The 21,676-nt window shown below is 46.5% G+C and overlaps 1 protein-coding gene across 2 annotated transcripts in view; it reads left to right on the forward strand.

Moving 5' to 3' along the window:
* Positions 1-325: 325 nt before the first annotated feature.
* The window catches only part of MYO5B (myosin VB), a 312,690-nt gene continuing 291,339 nt past the window's right edge, over positions 326-21,676 (forward strand). Inside the window, exon 1 of one of the 2 annotated variants that reach the window (XM_019721483.2) lies at positions 326-732. In XM_019721483.2, the coding sequence (XP_019577042.2) occupies positions 706-732 (27 nt within the window). In that variant the 5' untranslated portion in view covers positions 326-705. The remainder of the gene's footprint in view (positions 733-21,676) is intronic. The other variant, XM_019721491.2, reaches the window with a different exon arrangement.

Consider the following 21,676-nt stretch of genomic DNA (forward strand, 5'->3'; position numbering starts at 1 on the left):
ACCGTAGACATCCCCCCTTTTATTCCTCTTGCCGCCTCTCTGGTTACTTTCCTCTCGCGTTTTTGTCCGTACTCCATTCTTGGCCCAGCCTCCCGAGGCACAGCCCGCGTGGACCCGGAGCGCGGCGCGGCAGGTGCGGCAGCCGGCGCGCACCTGTCCCGCGTGCGCGCGGCGTCCAGCAGGGGGCGGCCGCCGCCCGCTCCTCGCCCGCCCCGCCCCCAGTTCGGAGGACCCCGCGGCGGCGGGGACGCGGGAGGGCGCGTCCAGCCCGGCCCCGTTGGGCGCAAAGGCGCGGCGGCACACACCCGCCGCCCGCTCTGACGCCCGCTAGTCCTCCCTCCCTCCCTCGCCCCGCGCCGGCACCGCCTCCCATACCTGAGCGGGGAGCGGCGCCGCGCGGCCTCCTGCCCCGCCCGCCCGCAACTCCGGCCGGGCCGCAGCGACGCCGCTGCCGCGGGAGTAAAGGTCGCGCCGGCAGGGAGCGAGCCGGTCGCGGCGCCTCCAGGAAGCCGGCGGGACAGGTCGGGGGAAAGGGACGAGAAACACACAAACTCTCGGCCAGCCCAGGAAGATGGCGCCAGGCGGGCTGGCCGTGGACTGAGCGCCACCGGGGCAGCGAGGAGCCGGGACCCGCCGCCCGCCGGGACACGAGCGAGGGCAGTCTGCAGGGCACGGCGCCCCGGGCTCGGCCCTGCCCGCGGGGTCATGTCGGTCAGCGAGCTCTACAGCCAGGTGAGTGCGGGCCGCGCGCCGCGGCCGGGCGGGCACAGGTGAGGGCTGCTGGGGCGGGGGCGGTGCGCTCCAGGCCACCGCGGCCCTCCCGGGCGCCTTCTCCTGCAGCTCCGGGAGCCGGGAGGCACCTGAGCTGCCTCTTAGGCTCTCCTTCACGATCTCTTCGGCGCCCCTAACTTCGGGGTGGAGGAGAAAGTTTGGCTGTTCGGGGAGCGCCTGGCACTGACCGGCCGCGACTCTGCCCCTGGCTAGGGCTCTGGCCCCCTCCCCGACCCTTGGTCATCGCTTTTCTCGCCCCGACCCCGGCTCGGCTCGGCCTGAATTCCCCGAACCGACCGCGGGGGCCAGCTCGGAACCCGGTGCGTGGGGACAGCCCCCTGCGGTGGCGCCCGTCTCAATCATGGATCCTACCCCAGGTGCTCTTCAGCGTGAGCTCCCAAGGTCGACCCTCTAAGGCTTGTAAGGCTTCCTTCTCTCCCGAGGCCAATGAGGGGAAACCCTGAACTTGGAGGGGATGTTCCTGCACTTGAGGGTGGAGAGAGAAGGGGTCCCAACGTGGTGTGAGGGGTGCAGCGGCTGGAGGTGGATCGCTGGAGATCCCAGGGAAGCGCATTCGTAGTTTGACAGGGAGGGGCACTCGGAGGTGACCCCTCTGGGTGGGTACCAGGAGGGCTTCAGTCACTGTGGGGAGGGGGTTGGAGTAACGCCGGCGGGGGTGGGGTGGTGTGGAGTGTGGATTTCCAGGATGCCTGCAGGGTTAGGATGGATGTATGGGGCTGTCCTCAGTCGGGGACAGGTACAGCGGGTGGAGACGCCCTGCTTCGGCGGCAGTTGCTATGGTTAAAGTTAGGGACCAGTCACCGCTTCCCCGTACGCCCACCGGTGCTTAGCCGCCGCCCAGGTACCCTCGAGTTTCGACCTGGCGCTGGGGGTGAGAGGGGTCGGGGCATTTAAAGCACGTGCCCACCTCCAACCCACTCTTCAGTTTTGGATGTTCCACTCCTTTCCTGCCTGCGCCTTTCCTGCGTGCTCGTCTTGGCTGTGGCCGGGGCACTTTTGACAATGCCTTGTGCTCACTTTTATGCAGAGGTGTGCATGTGTGCGGGGGGTACACGCACACTCGTGGGTGTGGGATCCTCAGGACACCTACCTGGGCCAACAGGTCTGGGTGGAGGAGGAAGAGCTACTTCCGCCTCCTCACCTGGCGATTGCTTGCCGCTGCCGCGCACGTGGGCCGGTCCTTCCGTTGGGTGGGCTGGCTACTTTTCGTTTAGCAAGTTTTCTAATTTCATCGTACCTCCGGGAGGGGGGCAGGGCTGAACTGGGATGATCTGAGGCCGCCACCGCAGAGGATGTAACCCGGCTGGGGGCGGGGTCGCAGCAGCTGGGGACACCTGCACCATCCCCACCAGGCTTCCCCTCACAGCGATAGCAGCGATCACGAATGGTCGGAGGATAGATTCCGGGAGAGGTGGGGGTGTGCGTGGGGAATCTCGGGTGCTTCTGGCTTTGGAAAAGCACCCCACCCCGTTTACCCGTGGGAGGAGCTCTCAAAGCTCCAGGCTTCAGTTCCTTCCCTGAAGTGGGTTATCAGGAACTTTGACTGGAGGTTGGAAACCTGTGAGTCAGGGAAAAATCTGAAGTATAAAGTGCTGAGCTTTGTTACAGGAAAGTTCATGAAAATGCCACTTGTACTCCCAAGTGAAATGAGTGACTTAAGTGAATATACCTGCAATGTATCCTGAAGTCTTTTATCAGATGATTGCAACATTATATGAAGCTAATGGATAACTGAATAAACCCTTAATTTTTGAAGCCCTGAGTTTTGGAAAAAGAATTCATATTGGATTGCTTTTAAAGACAACACTTTCAGAGGAGACCACTCAATCTTAGAAATTTTGTTGCATGTTAGAAATGAGTATATTGTATATTAACTATTAAAAATGAATTAGGGGGAATCTGAGCTAAAGTTTTAGTGTACTTTTTCTGGACTTATGGAGATGGACAAAACTGTTTCACCAGGCAAAGGTCTTGGGAGAACATACAAGACACATATTTTTAAGTTTATTGGTGTGAGAGTTGGCGTAATCCAAATAGTATTAGACTTTCTTCCTGGGGCGACTGTATATCCCTGTGTTAATAGATTTCTAGTTCTTAAACATTTTTAGGTCTATAAATCTGAATTTGAGAAGATTTTCTATGATCAATGCAGTATCTTCAAGATTGTGTTGCAGTTACTTTTCTTTCTGGCAGAGTTAAACACACTTATGCAGTTAGGCTTTACTATGAGAAACGGTGCATTGTTTCCTAACCATTGTCACCTCACTTGCTAAGCTGGATTCTCAGTATGCATATGACTCATAAATTATACAGAGAAATTGTGTCTGCTATTTATATTCGCTTTGTTTCTTGGGGGAGACGATTTGTTCATTTTTGTGTATTATCAAAGTAGCCGGTGTTCCCTTTTGTTTTTAACCTGCTAGTGGGGCTTTTCTAATGTGATGAATGCTGGATCCAGGCACACCCTTCAGTGTATTATGTATGATGGGAATAATTATCCATTATGCCAGCAGTATTTACACCTGGGATGGACATTTTAAAGCCCTTTATTGATGATACCTATTGCGTTAGTGACACAGTTGGAAGACATTATGAGAATGAGGGACTTAAATGTATAAATTAGCTAAGTATAAATAGTTTCAGGTAAGAACTTAGTATATTAGTCTATTCCTAGTTATCCAAGAGAAGACTTCCTCCGTTTCCCTCCCTCCAAGTTAGTTTCTTGCTCTTTGTCAGCTCTCTTCAGCTGGCTCATGTACTGTGAATATATATATATATATATATATATATATATATATATATATTTTGGAGTTGATTTGAGTCATTGGCAAAGGGCCCTTCCCATTCACAAAGGCACTCCTGTTTTCAGAAAACCCAACACCTCACATTTGAGAAGTTGCTTTCTTTGTAGTGAGGTTTTTCTGGATGGGAAAAGAAACTCGGAGTACATGTCATACACCTGGAGGCTGATGTTCAGGTGAGTCAGCCGCATTCACTCTTACAGAAAGGTGGAGCTTCCTCAGGGCTCTCGGCACAGCTGGCACGGATGTGGCAAGTGTGACTTTTGTTTCCAACCCACAGGAAAAGACAATAGGGACTCCTTTGATTTGTACAGGTCCCAGGAAGACACCCCAACTGTGCAAGCATGGTATGATTTAATTATGATAGTTGCAGAAGATAGTCTGATTTATTTTTTTTTTTAAAGTAAAATACGTAACCTTTCCCTCAGGCTGAATAATACAACTGTGGGTTATTCTGGAGGAAAAACTGAAGTATTGCTCTTTCAAGTAATGTGATTTTCAGTATACTACTTTGATTCTAACCAGTGGAGTGGGAAATCACCAGATTGAAATCACTCCCTTTAAGCCTTTCTTTCCTGCTTGAATTTTTAATTGATATGTGGTGTCTGAGCAGTTGGATTTTGGGGGGCTCTTGGGAGGTTGCTTTACTGGTAGATGCACCCTGTGTATGACAGTGGTGACTTTGAGCCCAGAGGCCTTTATCCTAAGGGCTCCAGTTCGGGATCAGTCAGTCCTTTGGAAAATAGAACTCATGTGCTTTCGGGTTGGTGAACTCTAACTGGCCCTTACCTGTGCCTCAGGTAATGTAGGTTCCTCCCAAGTATAAGTCCTTTCCCATCCCTAGCCGCCACTTCCTTTCCTCTCTGCTCCCCTTTCTCAGGTAGGCCTATAAACACAATGGGCCCTTTTTGGGCCTGATGGTATCCATCAGAATTTCAAAGTTTGCAGGCAAATTGTTACCCAGTTCACACAGCATGTTCTCTGCCTGTTACCTGTACACACTAAACCAGGTTGCCCTGTCCCCCGTTGTTTGTAGTTTTTGTGTCATGCCACATCTCTATTAGGCTGAGAGCTGGAGAGCAGAGGGTGCAGCAAACGTTTTTTGGAGGCTCCAGTGTGTTTAGCGTTCTGCTTTCGTAGGTGCTTGTCTCCTAGGTAGCTCCCGAACTGCCCCGCCTAAAGTCCTGCTAGAATTTCCTCATAGCTGTTTGGTGACCCCCAGGCTCCCCACTTGGGCCTCTTGGGAAAGCTTGCTTTTTAGCTGCTAGTTGTTTTTCCATTTTCTTTTGGTTCATGTGCTCCTAATATTTCATTTAATTAGCTGCAGGATAGTCGCACATTAGAAGGCTTTTCGACAGCTCCATGTCTGGTTGGAGTCTAGGTATGTTATTGCACTTACAGAGGGTGCCAAAAAGATGTATACACATTTTAAGAAAGAAAAACTATATTAAAATTATAATACGCAATATATACCGATAACAAAAGATGAATACAAGTCACATTTGACTTCTGCAATTACGGGAGGTGCACAAAGTGGTTACCATCAGCGTAATTTTAATAGTTTTTTCCTTTCTTAAAATGTGAAATTTCCTTTCTCAAAACCTTTTTGGCAGCCCTCTGTATTTTGTTCAACAGAGATGGCATTCTCTTTTCTGTCAGGGCTCAGGCACCTGAGTGGAAACCAACTAGACATTCTAAATTCTGACAAGATTAAAAAAAAAGTATACTTTTCTGTGGTAAGGTTCAGCTATAAACCATATTGCTTACACTGTAGAAGTCCAAATACTGCCTTCCCTAAGTGATAGTATGTTTGTCACTGTACGTGCAGAATTATCAAGATAAACCCCATGGGGTTGAAATAGTAGTTGACCTCTGTTTTGTAATTCATTAGGTTCTCAGAAAGCACATTAAAAAGCCGTCCATTGTACAGTGAACAGAGCATGTGCTCTGATGTACTTGTTATCCAAATACATTTTACATCGTCATTGGGCAACAAAACCTAAACACACACAGTTAACTAACAATACAGCATCACCCATGTGTCACGAGAGGAGGGCAGATACAGTTCCAGGGCATTTTGTAGAAGCGGTGGGCAGGTGGGCTGTAGTAGTGGGGAAAGACTTCCTTGGGCAGCGGTGGGATGTGGCTTGGCCTTGAAGAATGAATGGGATTTGAATATACATGGACACCGGGAAGAAGGCCCTAGCAGGAGACAAGAGGAGGGTAGTTTCAGCCCAACGACAGGGATGAGCTAGACATATTTGGGCGGGTAGTAATAATGGTAATATTTTGAAACGCTTCATTATGAAATAGGTTTAGACTTACAGAAAAGTTGTGAAAAATAGCACAGAGTTCCTGTGTGTGTTTTTCCAGATTCCCTTGGTGTTAACACCTCATATAAGCATAGTGCAATTACTGAAACCAGGAAATTAACATTTGTGCAATACTATCAACTTGCCTACAAACCTTATTGGAATTGCACCAGTTTTTCCACTCAGGACTTTTTTCTGGTCCAGGATCTCATGTAGGATTCTGCATGGCATTTAGCATCATAGCTCTCTAGTTGCCTCTGATTGGTGACAGTTCCTCAAGTTTTTCTGTCAGGATTTTGGCCCTGTAAGAGGATAGGTCAGTTATGACCCTCGGTTTGGGATTGCTTGATGTTTTCTCATGCTTAAATGGAGGTAACGAATTTTTGGCAAGAATGTATCAGAAGTGACGTGCCTTTCTCAGTGCACCATCTCAGGAGATACATGGTATTAATATGTTTCATTACTGACGGTGTCACTTTGATCCCTTAGTTAAGTAGATGGCTGTAATTTTTTTCATTTTTTATGTACATTGAAGAATGGTATTTAGAAATTAAGATGTAGGTACTAGGTGTGCTTAGTCTTTTTAAAGCAACTTAGGTATTACTGAGCCTAGAACTCAGCACATGTTTGATTGTGTGGGCAAGGGTAAGGGAAGAGTCCACTGTGACCTTGACGTTTCCCTCTTGAGGCTGCACAGAAATAAGTCAGGATAGGATGAGGGTTACGCTCCGTTTTCACATATTGAGTTTGGAGTGACAGTGGTTTAAGTGGAAATATTTTATTTACGTTTGAAGATATAAGAATGGGTTTAAAGAAGTGTCGGGATCTGGGTGGGGTTCTTGTGAATAAAAGATGCCTGGAATTTGTTTTCCTCTAATGAAGAAATGCAGCTGTCTTCCAGCATGATTTTATTAAGATGAGATGATGATCTCGGAATGGGCAGCCCTGGCCCACAGGTCACGTGGTCTGTGTGCCCAGGATCTCGGTGGGCCATCCTGGGTATTGTGGTGAAACGCTCTTAGCTCTGACATCTTGGAGCAGAGACTTTCTAAGTATCTTGATCTGCACAATGAGGGTGGTATGTTTCCCAAGGTTATTGGAGGATGATGTGACATGTGACACATGTAAAGAGCCTGCCTGGCAGTGTCGGGCACACTGAATGTGCTTAGCAGCTGCTCCCCGCTGTCCCTTTTAGTCCCGGTGCCGGCCTTTTCTTCTGACCCTCCCCACTGCTGTCCTAAAGGGCTGTTGGTCATACGGGGGACTTGGTGAGAGAGAAAGGGAAGAATTGCCACCCAAGCAGTAGATGACCAAGGCATGGGGAGACGTTCTCACTTTCCCCACCACCCCCTGGGGAAGGAGCAAGGGCAGTTTGAAAGAAGTTTTAAATTTAAGCTGTGCTTTCTGGTCTCGTCTTCTGGCTTTAAAGGAAAATTAGAAAGCATTTTTTACAGCGTTCCTTTTTTTTGTTTTTTCTGCTAATACAAATGATTATTGAAACAATTCTTACAGTGCTGGAAAGGCAAAGGCTCCTTACTTCCCTTCCCCAGAAACAGCTACTGTTAGCTACTTCTGTGGGGTCTCTCGACCTGTGCTGTCCAGTAGGGTGGTCCCCTGTGGCTCGCCCCTCAGGGAGGCACTAGAAGTGGAAAATAGCAGGTTTCCAAGACTCCTACAAAGAAGGAACGTAAAGTCGCTCATTCATTCTTTTTATATTAAGTGTTGCCATGATGATAGTTTGGCTCTATTGGGCTAAAATATTTTATTTGATTCACCTGTTTGTAACGTGGCTACTAGAACATTCTAAATTCCCTACGTGGTATGCCCTCTTTCTGTTGAGCAGCACTGCTTCAGGCTTACGCACGTTGCAACATGTACTTAAAAAATAAAGGGGGTCATGCAGTCCATACCCGTCTGTATTAATCTATGGCTTTTTTCACAACCTAAAAGGTAATTTTACCATTTTAATGGCTGCATAATATGCATTACCTGGATGTTTCTAACCATTTCCATTTTGATGAATATTTTTTCCAATGTTTTGATACATTGGAAAATGTTGCAAACATTCTTGGAACCTCGCGTAATCATTTCCTCAGGAAAAGTCCCTAAAGGTGGAATTGCGGGCACACACCTTTACAGTCTTCATCAGAAAGAAAACCAGTCTGTTTTTTCACTCCTCCCTGGCACTGGTCATTGTTCCTCCCTTTAAACTTAACACTAAATGTTTCATTTTTGACTTACAGTTGACTTTCATTGGTGAATCAAGCATCTTTTCATGTGTTTGGTGTGTTCATTTGTAGTTTTAATACAAGAAATAAAAAAAAAAGACATCGAAGTTTTAGTTCATTAAGTGTCTATTTTTAGAGATAGGCAGTCATGGAAACCAGAATATTCAGAAAAAATGTACAGATGTATGTAAAATAAGGCACGTTGGCATGTATTTCCCCCTTCATTAGTTTGGAGCTTGCAGCTCTGTAAGCTCCACCACTAGAAAAATACTAGTTAGGGTAGCTGACGTTTATCGAGTGCTTTTGAGCCAGGCCCTTTCTAAGTGCTTTGTAGTAACTTGTTTAACAAGAACGTTACGATGTACCAATGAGGCACCTCAGGCTTACATGACGTGCCTGATGCCGTCCGTACTCCTCGTAGGTATTGGTAGGTGTCTGGCCAAGGGCCTGCCTGACCTCTCTGCTCCACTGCCTTCCATGAGGTTCTGTCCCACTGATGATTGGTTCCAGAACATTTGTGCACAAGAGAGTCCCTAACATGGAGATTCCTTTCTACCTACCACTGCCCTGCCTGCCAGCAGCAGAGAGAATCTCCTGCAGTGAGAGGAGAAGGGAGAAAGGATAGTCTCCAAGTGCAGAAAGCCAGGCAGACCGTCTAACCATGCACTTATTTCCTTTGGGAATCGGTGGCTTTGTGTTCTTTTGCCACCACCACACTCAGCCCCATGGGCCTCTTAAAACTGTGTCCGAGGTGTAGGCAAAAACTTTGTCTTTGGCTTTCCTTAGGCCATGTAAGCCCCCAGAGAGGTTCGTATCTTCAGAAAGGGCAAACTAGATGTATATGAAACTCGAGCAGTATACAATGATTTGATTGTAAATTGAACCATCCTTTCACTCCAGGGCACGGTCTACTTCCCGGCACTTTGTCTGGCTCCAGCTCCCCCTAAAAGCCCCACAGTGAGAGCATTGTCTTTCCTACTGTGCTTGATGTCTAATGGGCATTTGGTTCCCCTTCTAAGCTAGGAGCAGAGAACCAAGTATGATACTCCTGGAAGCCCTCTCCCATCCGCCCGTGAGTCCGACGTCTTCACCCTCATGGGTATACCCGGCTCACCACCACTTGAATGGGGCAGGTGTTTGATGGAAAAGGAGCTCACCCTTCTCACTCAGGGTGTCATCTTGGCCATCCTTCAAGCAAGGGCATCTTGGGTTGGAAATGAGGAGAAGCTCTTCAGGTTGTCTGGATCCTGGCGCTGGTGATAATATCTTGATAACTTGCTGTGGCGCTGATCGAGCTTATGTATCTGAGTGCCGAGTTAATGCTCATAATGTTCCTCTCAACATTTATTGACTGACTGACATACTTTTGCCCTTCTTTGAGCAATTCTAATCGTGACACAGGCCCTGCAGGCTTTTCTCTCCTTTGCTGAAGTTTGGGGAGGAATGAGAGGGCCCATCATGAAAAGTTACTGATTTTTTCCCAGAGAGCTTTAGCCATTATAAAACTCAAATGCATTGTGACATGAACTCCTAAAGGTAATGAATGAATCCAGACGCCTTCTGCATGGGATTCAAAAACTTGGTTTATAATCTCTTCGGCACTGAGAAGTTCTGGTCCCCTGGCTTAGAGACGAGCCTTTACAAGGAAAGAGCCTGGGCACTAGAAGGCCAGTTCCATTTGTACTGGGACCTGGGTGCTGTGCTTCTTTAGGGAAGGATGAGAAGGTAAAACATTTGAACAGATAAATTGTACTATTCAGGTCTCGACTTTGTGTGCCCTGCCCACTCACTTTAGACTCTGGTTTAACTTCTTTTTGCTGGTTGCTCGTCCAGACCCCCGTGCTGTCCCACCAACGATATGACACATGCTCAGAACCGATTACCTGACTTTCTGTGATGGCGGTACCATGTAAGGTGCTTCAGAGAAGAATACGTACAGAATGGTAACCATTTCTACGAATTTCTGAAATCAGCGAAATGAACAGTATTGTGGAAGGATATACACGTGATAAAACTGTGAGGGAAAACCAGGGAGTAAGAAAGAGGAAACCAGAATAGTAGTTCCCAAGGGGTTGAGAGTGGCAGGAGTGGGGGTTGTGCTGAGCTACTACATGGTAAGTTCACAGGCGTTCGTTTTATTACTGTACTTCATCAATTACTTACATATCCCAGAGAGGCGATGCTTCTGAAAATAGGATGAACCTAAAATGCCAAATTTAAGATGCTTTGAGATTTTCTGATTCTCCATTTTACTTCTTACGTGTACACCATTAATGGTTGGGTGTGTATATTTGCAGAATTGCTCTCATTGAAGATGTAGGTTGACTCTTCACACTCACATCCCTCACAGTTCCCAGGAAATAGTTTTGCATGCTGTAGAAACTCAATACATGCCATTGAATTGGTTTAATGGCCGCCTATACTCACCTCCTATTCCTGGGCCATGACACTTCGAGGAAAGGCGTTTTTTCACCAAGCAGCCACCTTGATTGTATCGTTATCTTCTGTCATTTTGGCTTGGCTTTTGGCTTAGGGTACCCAGTGGAAGGCCCATCTGTTCCCTCTGGCACTTGCCTAAATCTATGAAATGTGGAGCCCCTGTCAGGAGATAATTAAATGTTGTTTTTCTTTTTTATTGCTGTGCCTGAAGGCTTAGCACAAGGTTTGAATGTGGAATAACAGCAAGGTAACATTTGTGGATGTGAAAGCTGATATAACTGCCTTCTTTTTGAACATCCTAATTTTACATATAATTTTGAGTACACATATTTTTTGCACTTACATTCCTAAGGTTATCATTTATATTAAAAGCATAATCTCCTTTTATTTTTCTCCCAGTTAACTCACAAGTTTTTACCAACAATCTCATCAAGACTCATGGGTATTTGCATGATTGGGTGGGCGCACATATGGATCTCTGTCCTTCCTGGGAAATGAACAGAGCAGGTGGCTTTCAAAAGACAACAATGAATCAGGGAAGAAAAATTAGATTGAGTCTGTTTCAGTTGTCTTCTCTCCCCAGGGATGACAATAGTACTTCTTACACTTTCCAGCTATTAACAGATTCATACCCTCTTTTATATTTCTCACTCAGCCAACAAATGTGTCGGCACGTTCCACTTGCCTGCCGGGGTGTATGTCAGGCAGAGAGGAAGAGCCCATCTCTGCAGCGTAGTCTTTTGACCTTGAGTTCTTCCGATCCAGTGGTTCATTTGTGTGAATAAGCACTAAGGAGGTATTAGTACATTAAAAGGAGATAAATTGCTTTATCTTGTCTCAGATTTAATGACATTCTCAGTTTGCCTACACTCACTAATGGGGGCTAATGTTAATTTGTAAAATAAGGGAAATGAATGTCTCCTCAGCCAGAAAGTAGTGTTTCTTTGCTGTCAAGCTGCTTGCTCTTTAATTGTCATTTTACTGGGCATATGTGTGTAAAACTATGTAGCAAGCGCTATGTACCAAAATGATGAGAATGCCCTTAAAATGTGATTCACTTTGTAACGAACATGCTAGATCCTACCCATCTGAATGAATGCTGTTTCCTTCAGGATGGCCTCCTTGGCAGTAGAGCGAGGATCCGGGTTCATTTATACCTCTTCTGAAACTGGCTTCAAATCTGATGGTGTATTCTTTTGTTTCCTTTGTGTGGTGGTGATAACTCTATGCCTGGAAGGTAGGCAGATTTCTGTTCTGGAAATAGCCAGAAGTTATTCAAAGAAGTAAGGTGGTTGAGTAAGGTAGGGATTCCCTGACACCTATTTCTATTATAGACTAAGTGTGACTTCCAGGTACTGATGCCAGTTTTGTGTGGCCTCTGACTAGCTGTCATCTTCTGGGGGTGCTTACAGTTGGGCTTCGAATCCGCTCAGTGATCAATCAGTGGAGAGCTCCCAGGCTGTTAGAAAAATACTCATTTGAATGTAGCAGTTCTGGTCTGTTGGCTTAAGAACATAAAGGCTCACAGAATGTTATAGTAGTTACACTGATTTATAGTCCCACTTTATATGTGTATATTAACATAATTTAATGTATGGGTGTATAATTGCCTCAATGTTATGACAAGTATAATAGCATTAATATCTATTGATTCCAAAATCAGAGTCCCTGTCATCTAATTTCCTAAAATGCTCTTTTGAAAGTAGATGGAAGGATGCTCTTTGTATGTTCTTTCCCCTGCTGTGCGTCAGGCAGGGTGTTAGCCACTGAGCGGAGGATAATAAAGGAGTTTGACATAGCATTAGTCACGTTAGCCAAAAGTAGTAGAAGCAACCCAGTACCAGGGATGAATGGGTAAGCAAGATGTGGTCTATCCATACGATGGAATGTCATCCAGTCTTAAAAAAAGGGAATTCTGAGTCGTGTATAGCATGGGTGAACCTATGGGACATTATGCCAAGTGAAATAAACCAGTTAGCAAATGACAAATATGTGTGATTCCACTTAGCATGAGGTACCTAGAGGAGTCAAATTCATAGAGATAGAAAGTAGAATGGTGGTTGTGGGAGGGAGGGGTGAGTAGGGAATTGTTGTTCAGTGGGTACAGAACTTCAGTTTTGCAAGATGAAAAGTTCTGGAGATACATGGTGGTGACGGTTGTACAGCAATGTGGGTATACTTAATGCCACTGAACTGTACACTTAAAAATGGTTAAGGTGGTAAATTTTGTATCGTGTCATATCACAGTTAAAAACATTTACACTCTGGTGGGCGAAGGGCAGGGAACATAGAGGTTAAGAGCATAACCTTCAGACTGTATAGACCTGGCTTTAGAGTACAGGTTTTCCCTTTAGCTGTGTGACCTTGGGCAATTGTTTAACCTCTAGGCTTTGTAGAACGGCAAGAAGATGGTGCAACCCTCAGGGGCTTAATGATGAGAGAAAATGAGAGAACATGTGAATTGTACTATTTGTTGCTGCAACTCCTGTTGCTAGGAGAAGGTCTTACCCTTGGGGAAGCCACAGTCCAGGGCAGGGCAGTGTGGGGTTGAGAGCCTGAAGGGCTGGGAAGGGTGCTGGGGTGCTGATTCACTGGATGCAGCTTCCCTATGCGGACAGCAGCCTTGGATTGGGTCCCCTTACCTAGCAAAGCACCAGCATTGACGGGGAGGCTGTAGGGCTATGCGTGTGTTTTTCCTTTTTGAGGTGTGGGGAAGAAAGGAACAAAAGGTATATTAAGGTCCTGGCTTTGAGGATTACCTGTAATCTCAAGTCTTCAACCCTAGAGCTCCAGACCTAACTATTCCATAGCTTACAATTGTGGGACTTCCCCATTTGCACTGAGAAGAGCACCCCACCTTGACACCACTCACAGGATGCCTAATGTCTATCTTTAGCCCTTCCTGGCACTTGGTGTGCTTGGCTATTTCGGTTGCAAGGGCACTTGAAGATGTGGGCTCCGTTCTAAGGATGCTCTGTCAGGAACCAGGCTTGGCTGGTGTGAGCAGCCTGGCCTCAGAGGGCAGTGCAGTCAAGATGCTCATGACCTCTGAAGCTTGAGGGGCCAGGTTATCCTGTCAACAGCAGACATGCATTTCCTCCCATTCTGATGCCGTCCACGTGACTCACTCTTGCCTCTGTACGTTTTTCTTCTCACTCAAGCCTTGAGTTAAGCACGCTTTCTGAATCTCCAGTTCCAGTTTAGATTGGCTCCACTCTGCATCATTGTTCCTGTGTCACTAATGACAACAGCTCGAAAGCTTGCGCAGAAAGTAGCTTCTTCATTGGCTGTTCCTGGGCAGGTCCACCTGGTCAACCCAAGGATGCGCAAGGTCACCCAAGATGGCGCAGTCCCTGGGAACCACGTCTTATCCTCAGCAGAGGCTGTGGATGTTGCAAGCAGCAGAGCCATGGTTTTCCCACTTTGGGGTATGTCAGTGATCCGGAGAGCTATGAAAATGCAGATACTACATTTCACCCCTGCTGAGTAGGATTTGGGGGGCTTGTGCTGGACCTGGTTTCATAGCTTGCTAGATTGTGGTTATTTATGGTACCTGCATTCTTCTGCCTGAGTTTCTAATCTGGATTTTGACTTGCATCAATTCCTGCCTTGGATTCTGGTGGTGGTTTCCATGTGTAACTTGCTATCGTGCCCTAAAAACAATGCTGGGGTATGGGCCCTTAACATCTACTACCGTGTTTCCCCGAAAATAAGTCCTACCCCGAAAATAAGCCCCGGTTAAGATCGTCAGCCAGACGGACACCTTTAGTACGTTATGACGATGTTCCAGAAGAAGATGACATGACTGTATTTGGATAAATGTAAATTGTTGTACATGAAAAAAAAAAAAGACATCCCCTGAAAATATGCCCTAATGCGTCTTTTGGAGCAAAAATTAATATAAGACACGGTCTTATTTTCAGGGAAATACGGTATTGGAAATAGTCCAACAATAAACTTGTTTTTTTACTTCTTGGATTTTGTCCGTCTTCTTTGCTGAAAGTGTCGTAGTTCTTCTCCCTTTTCTCCAGTTGCTTCCTCCACTTCCTCCCTCGTCTCACAATCCTTAACCTTCTGTAATTCATCCTTAATAAGGGCAGTAGAGATCCCTGCAGTCGCACCGATGGCGTGAAATTAAACCCCACTCAGCAAGCTGCTGAGGTTACACAATGCTCAGCCGTGTAGAGAGTTCTTACTGAATGGGACAGATGCTAAGGGTATCAGTTTGAGCTGTGCTCACGTCGCGATGTGAACCACCTCAGAAATCAGAACCTGCCTAGTGCTGGCCAGAGTAAGGATGTGTCCCGGGCTGTAAATAACACCAGCAGCCCTGAAACAGTAGCCTGTATCTAAAACGATGCAGTTAAGTGCCAGCCAAAGAATGAGTTAGGCTATCGTTATTTGCCACTTGACCTCACTCAGTAAGTCAACTCTTGGCTTAACACTGGAATTGAAAATCTCACCTTGTGCTTCTTGTGCTTTGTCAGGGGCTCAGTGGTCGCACTTCCCTGCTGAGCTATGTTGCTGCATCTCAAGTGTTTTCCGTTAAGTTGACTGTGCGAGGCGGACACCATGAGAAATAACTTTTCACACGCTTAGTCACGGTGGTAAATAGTGGTTAGCATAGGAGGTAGTTCACGGCACCAAGATGGGAAAGTTGGGTAGTTTTCAGTCATACACTTTGCGATTTAAGTGTTACACAGGTGGGAAGTAGCATTGATTGTACTTTGTGCCAGTTTGGGCTGTGAACTTGGCAGTGAGTCTGAAGCTCTCTCTGCGGAGATGTCCGTTTTCAGCTCATCGTGTGTGGCAGACCTGCCCTCACCCACAGCTGAAAGAGCTTCTACCCTGGGTCTCAGTGTGTTGGGCAGTGTCGTGTAACAGACACAAATAAGAGAATCTTGATGTGTCTCAGGCACAGCACTACGCATACGACATAGTCCTTGTTAAGGAACTTAGTTGTATTCAGTGTAATTAGTGCTCTCCAGGGGTAGTGTGTCAGGGAGGCATTTTACCAGGATGAGCATGGTGGCCCCGTCGAGGAAGTTGGTGAGGTTCCTGGGCTGTCGCGGCAGCTCTTAAGACAGTGGTTTGGGAGGAAGTCCCACCTCTTGCTGCTGTCAGTCCCTCCACATGCCCTCCTGTCTCCTGCCACAGTTCAGGGGGTGGTGGTGGAGATGAGAATCACGTCACCAGGGGGCTTCCAGCCTCCAGCACTGTGCCCTCCTCAGCTCCCAAAAGAGCTCACTGGAGGGGGACCCCGCTTTGTTCACCTGGAAAACGGCTTTTCCTCCCTCCAGCCTCGGGGGCTCGAGGCTGCATGTGGCAGAGTGGGATGTAGGGGCCACAGCCTGATTGGATGGGGTAGAGGAGGGTGGAAGCTTTGTTTACAGAGCTCTTCAGGATGGAGAAAACACCAAATAGTGACATCAAAGAACGAGTCCCCAAAACACCATGCCATTTGAACAGGAAGGCAAAGATGGGAGTACATAAAAATCCAAACAAAATGTTTACAAGCAGTTATAAGGGTTTATTTACTGTATCCTTTCTTTTTTTTTCATAAATGAGTTCCTCTAGACCAGGGGTGTCCAAACTGCGGCCCACGGGCCAACTATGGCCCGCAATGCATTGTTAATTGGTCCGCAGCAAATTACAAAAATATCTTTAGTTTATTTAAATAAACCAGGTGAGGCAATACGTACTTCACCTCGAGTGAGTGGCCCAGTTGTTTGTGTATTTTACCGCATATGGCCCTTGGTAAAAAACGTTGAAAAAAGTTTGGACACTCCTGCTCTAGAAGATAAAAATATACCCCAAATATGGAAGAGTATTTGCATAAATCTGTTCAGGGCTGCCTCCAATACACTGAGCTGTACCTTTCATCCTACTGTGTAGCCCTCTGTTGTGACTTATTCTTGAGAATAAAGTTAATTTAGCCTCAATTTTTTTTGTTGTTGGTAAAAATGGCCTTGTTTCCATAAAATTAGGATTCTCTTGATTTGCGTAATTGTTTTACTGTTTTGACATCATTTTAAACGGGTGTCATATGAAGTTCTTTCAAAGCTCGGTGTTCATAATCTCCCTGATAAAATAACATGTTTATCCTAAATGTTTTTTTATCCTAACTATGGTTTGTCTGGTGCTGGTGCACTAATATGGCTTAAGGTGATTCAGATATAACCAGAAATACACAGGCAAGAAACCTTTGCCAATAATTTTTTCACCTGGGATGGTAAATGATCATAAGCGTGCACAATTGTCTTCTAAGCAAAAAAAAAAAAAAAATTGTTTCAGCCTTTAGAAAAGGATAGTGCTATTGATTTTATGTACTGTAGTAAGATTGCTCTCGCATTAACCTCCTTCTGACCTCTTTTTTATCAAGACAACGATTTGCAAAAGTGAGACTTCAAAATGTAAGTTTTACAAAGTTATTTGGGTGAACGGTGCCCAATGGTGGTTCTCTATTGGTCTTCATGAAGTATTGGCCTGGATTGAGGACCAGCTGTAGATGGGAGGTTGAACTTGAAGACCCAAAGACACCAGATGTCCTTGAAAGAGAATAAAGTGACAGTGGCACTGTCCTGCATCTTGGGCACATCAGGCTCCATGCATTTAAATGTCAGGAATACAGCAATGTGTGGTAGGCAAAAGCAGGCAGTCCCCAAGAAACTTTTAGAGGTCACCCTGCTTAGTGAGGCTATGCCCTGGGGTTGAGGGTGTGATGGAAGGAGGGAACTGTTTCCTTAGGCAGTTCGAGCCTCTTGAATTGAGAGCATCTCACTCTGATGATGGACAGTTTCCGTTTCCAAGGGGAATTTTGGTGTTGCATGACTTTTGCTTTATTGTAGACTTTAGAATTGAACTCCCTCCTCTCCCGAGGTATGACTCCACTCGTCTATGTTCTTACGTTGATGACACATTTAAGGGAGTCTCAGTAAATGGAGCTCATGCAGGGAGTAGAGAACGCCTGGAAATATAGCACATGAGGAACAGTTGGGGGAGCCAGCATGTACAGTCCAGAGAAAAGGAGATAGGATCCCGGAATACAGCAGGACTGTCATGTGGATTCATCTCTCACCTCTGACTTCTTCCAAAGATCAGAGTGATCGACGATGAGTATGTATCACGGGCTAGATTTAGCTTGGTGTGCGGGAGCACATGGCCAGCCAGACCCCTAGGTAGTGGAAGGGGCTGCCTTGGGCGGAAGTGAGGGCGTCATCTCTGCAGGTGTGTGAAGCACCGTCCAGCAAGGATGTGCTAGGGAAGTGCCTTCGAATGGGAATTTGACTCCTGTGACCTTGAAACTTCTTGCCCACCCAAAAGGTGGCAAGAAATGACTATTGGGAAGGAAAAAATAAGGTGAAAAAGGAATAATTTCAAACAGTACAAGAAGTAAGGAAGGAGTAAACCATTTTTTGTTTTCCCGCTTCTACTTATCTATAAAGGTAAACATAAAGAAATTGATCCATAGTTTGTTTCCCTTAGAGAAATAGGTTTCCAACTCACTTGAATTTATTCTAAGAATGGGGAATTACAAAGCTTTATTGACTCAGTATAAAATAGTTTAAAATGGGCTATAGTCCCATGTTTCGGCGATTAGTTAGTGGTGGGAGGTAGAAAGCAATGTAAAAAGACCATCTGTTTCAGGGTGAAGCCATGTGTAGGTTGCATGTTTGGGTGCAGACAGGAAAGGGATGAGAAGGAAGGAGATTACCAAGGTGGGGGAGGAGCGTGAAAGAAAAGAGGCAGGCCGGCTCCGTGGGGGCTCTGCCGCCTGGCTGGGCTGGTTCTGGGGACCCTCCTGTACAGAATGTCACCCTGGTCAGCCTCAGGAGAAAGGCTGCTGCAGTGAAGGGGGTCGAATCCCCTGAGGCTGGCTGGGACCTGCTTTGCCTTTTTTTAGATGTCATTTCCCTGCAAGCTGATGATTTAGCTTTGGATTAAACTTTAATCAGTGGTAGATCCGAGATGTGCTGATGTCCTGTCGTGGCTGCTGCCTTCTGATTCCCCTGCCCTCAAGCTGGGCACTCTGCTTGTCACCTGATAGCCCTGGCCAGAGGTGTGTCCTGCTAGGAGCAGGCCCTGACGTCTGAGCATGTGTGCGTCAGGCGAACCACTCGCACCCTATTGTAAGGCCTTTGTTTAAGCAAATGAAAGAGAAGTAAAACGTTTTTCTCCTCACGCATGTCCATCAGTGTCTAAGAGTATATTAACTGACCTTCCCCAAACCCCTAATTTTGGCCATTTGGGAAGGGAGAAGTGGCCTTGAAAGAACCCACAGTGGGTTGGCTTCTTTTTCCCTTCAGAAAATACCAGCTCTTTATTTTTTATTTTTCATTATTTTTTAAAATTAATTTTTAATTTTTTATTAGTTTCAGGTGTACAAAACAATGTACTAGTTGGACATTTATCATTTATATCCCTCACACAGCGACATTTATATCCCTCCCGCCATGTACTCTCCCTCTGACATTGCACAGAGCCATTACATTTCCACTGTCTCTGTTCCTAATGCTGTGCTCCGCTTCTTGTAACTTTATATATGTACAAAATTATAGTTGACATTCATTATTGTTCATCAGCTCTTTATTCTTAAAGCAATATCACATATATATGTACACACACACACAATGCTTTCCAAGTGGTGCTCCCATTTAGTTGTCATTTTCCTTGTTCACAAGAGCCCTCTGAGATGCGGAAGATAAAGGAGGAGCTGGCACTGAACTGGTGAGTGGCATTCAGACTTACTCTGCAGGACCGGACTGCCCGCTTTAGCCCTGAAGTCAGGTTCCCAGCATGTGGCGTCTGGTGGTGAAGCCTGTTGGGAACTGTGGGCTCATGGGGGCGGGGGAGGGCCATCTCCTGTGTACTTGCCGTGTGTGTGTGTGTGTGTGTGTGTGTGTGTGTGTGTGTGTTTTCTTGGATAGTAGCTTGTTTGTATCTAAAAGACTTGAGTTTCATGTTATTAGTTGCATTACTGATTATTTTTCCGGTTGCCAGTCTATTGGTATATTCAGGCTGTGCACCAGAAATGAACGCTGATTTGCCATATGTGTCCTCAGTAGCATGGAGACTGAGCATGGTGTACTAGAAAGAACACTGGAATCTCTGCTTGGAGATTTTGATTGTCGTATGTTATATGACACTAACACAGTGACACGTGATGCTAGCTCGGGCAAATCATTGTATTTTTCTGGGCCTCAGTTTCCTTATTTGCCAAATGAAGGGAATAGGGCCAAATCTCTTGGGTCCTTTTCATCTCTAAGATTCTGTGAAAGTGTCACTTAATCTGAGTCAGGATTTGTTCATTTAAAAAGTAACAGTGCTGCCTCACTCACGTTTTTTCCTGGCTCACTGTGGAGAGTCAAATGGTTCAATCTGAAAGTGTGTACATTTCCCAAAGTTGCTACCTTACAATGAAAGATGCTCAGAAGCAAACTTGTTTCTTGCTATTCCTGTTTCTTCCCATGTCTCTCCATTTCAGTAAGTGGCATAATTCAGTTAATCCTCCACGCCCCGATCCAGGCCTCTCCCTTTTGTCCCCAGTCTAGCAGCCTGGCCTGTTGACGCCCAGCTACAGCCCTGATCCTTACTTCTCGTGGGCTCCCCACTCGCATCCCTCCAGCCCACCATGGTCTCTGGCCTGGATCGTGGCCAGCCTCCTGATGGGCTTTCCTGCATCTTCCCTTGTCTCCTTCCCGTGTGGAGGCACACAGTAGCCAGGTCAGTCTTTGGACGTGTCTGTCAGACTCTGCCCAAGCTCGCCGTGCTAGGACCTCACTGTGTCAGGAATATATTGGGAATTACAGTCACCTGGACGTGAGTGTACTGTCTTTTCTGGGCCATACTGTAGGAGATGACACGACCTGGCCCATCTGTTTGTACTCATTCATTCACTTACATGCTAAGGAATGTCCTGATGGTTTTGCTTTAATGAACACAGGCCACCAGTGGTCATTAGAATGAAGGTCTTTGTTGATTCTGCATACTGGTTAGATCTCCTTAAGAACTCATGTGCTTTTTTTCTTTTTTTTTGTGAAGAGGTGCAGCGAGAAGGTCTATTCCTGTATTTCCAAATCTAGTTTTGGATTTGGCTGTTAGATAAGGAGTCTCTTCTGGCTTTTGCCCTGTAATCTTCTCTCAGGTGCGTTTTCAGGCTGAGCTATACGGACAGTGCTCAGCACTCCCCAAATGGAAATCATTGGTGTGGTTGGCTCCCATCCAGGATCACCCACACCCCATTTTGACTTCATCACAGAAATTTGATCCTGGCAAAATCCCTCCCCTGTGCAGCCATGTGCCTCAGGCTGAAGCAGCTCTCAAACTCACCAGAACTCAGGACTTCGTGTCACATGACAGAGAAGTGTCTTTCTGTTTCCGCCCGCGTGAAGCCTTCATTGTAGCCAGAGCAGATGATTGACACTCTCCATTGATGATCGCCGTGTGTGATCGGCTCTTCCCCCCTGGCAGAATCAGTCCACTCCTCATCTTCTGAACGTACGGTGAGCTTTTCTGCATCCGTGCTGTCTCTTCCTGGAATATTCTTTCCCTCTCTGTTTCTATGTTCATTGTGTCTCAAGACCAAGGTCAGACTTAGCTTTTTCCACGAGCCCTTCCTGACTAAGCCTAAGGAAACCTGTTCTCTGTACTGGGAAGGAGTTACTGTACATAAGGTCCACCCATTCCTTGGTCTTGGCATTGGCACATCTCCTCTTAGGCCGCTGCTCTGTCATTGGTCTGCACTGGTGTTTCCTGGGTGACTGCTTCACGTTTTACAGATTTATCTCCTCAGCTTATCCATGAGGGTAGAGACCACGCCCAGGGGCAAGCCCTGTGCTGTACGTAACAGGTGCTTGGTACGTCCTGTTTTGATGAGGAGAGATGTGTGGGGACTGTCAGTCAAGAATTTGAGATTCTGTTATTTCTGTGAAGTTTTCAAGGGCCAGGAGAGTCATAGCTGAGGGGATGCTGGCTGCAAAGGGCATCTCAGGGAGGCAGCTGTGGGCTCACCCTGGGGAACAGTGCGGAGCAGCTCTTTGCAGCAGGGGTGAGCAATTTGGCAGCTCTTCCTTCTGAAACACTTGTGAACAAATAGAGAAAGATG

The sequence above is a fragment of the Rhinolophus sinicus genome, linkage group LG09 (assembly GCF_036562045.2).
Source record: "Rhinolophus sinicus isolate RSC01 linkage group LG09, ASM3656204v1, whole genome shotgun sequence".
NCBI classification, from domain to species: Eukaryota; Metazoa; Chordata; class Mammalia; order Chiroptera; family Rhinolophidae; genus Rhinolophus; species Rhinolophus sinicus.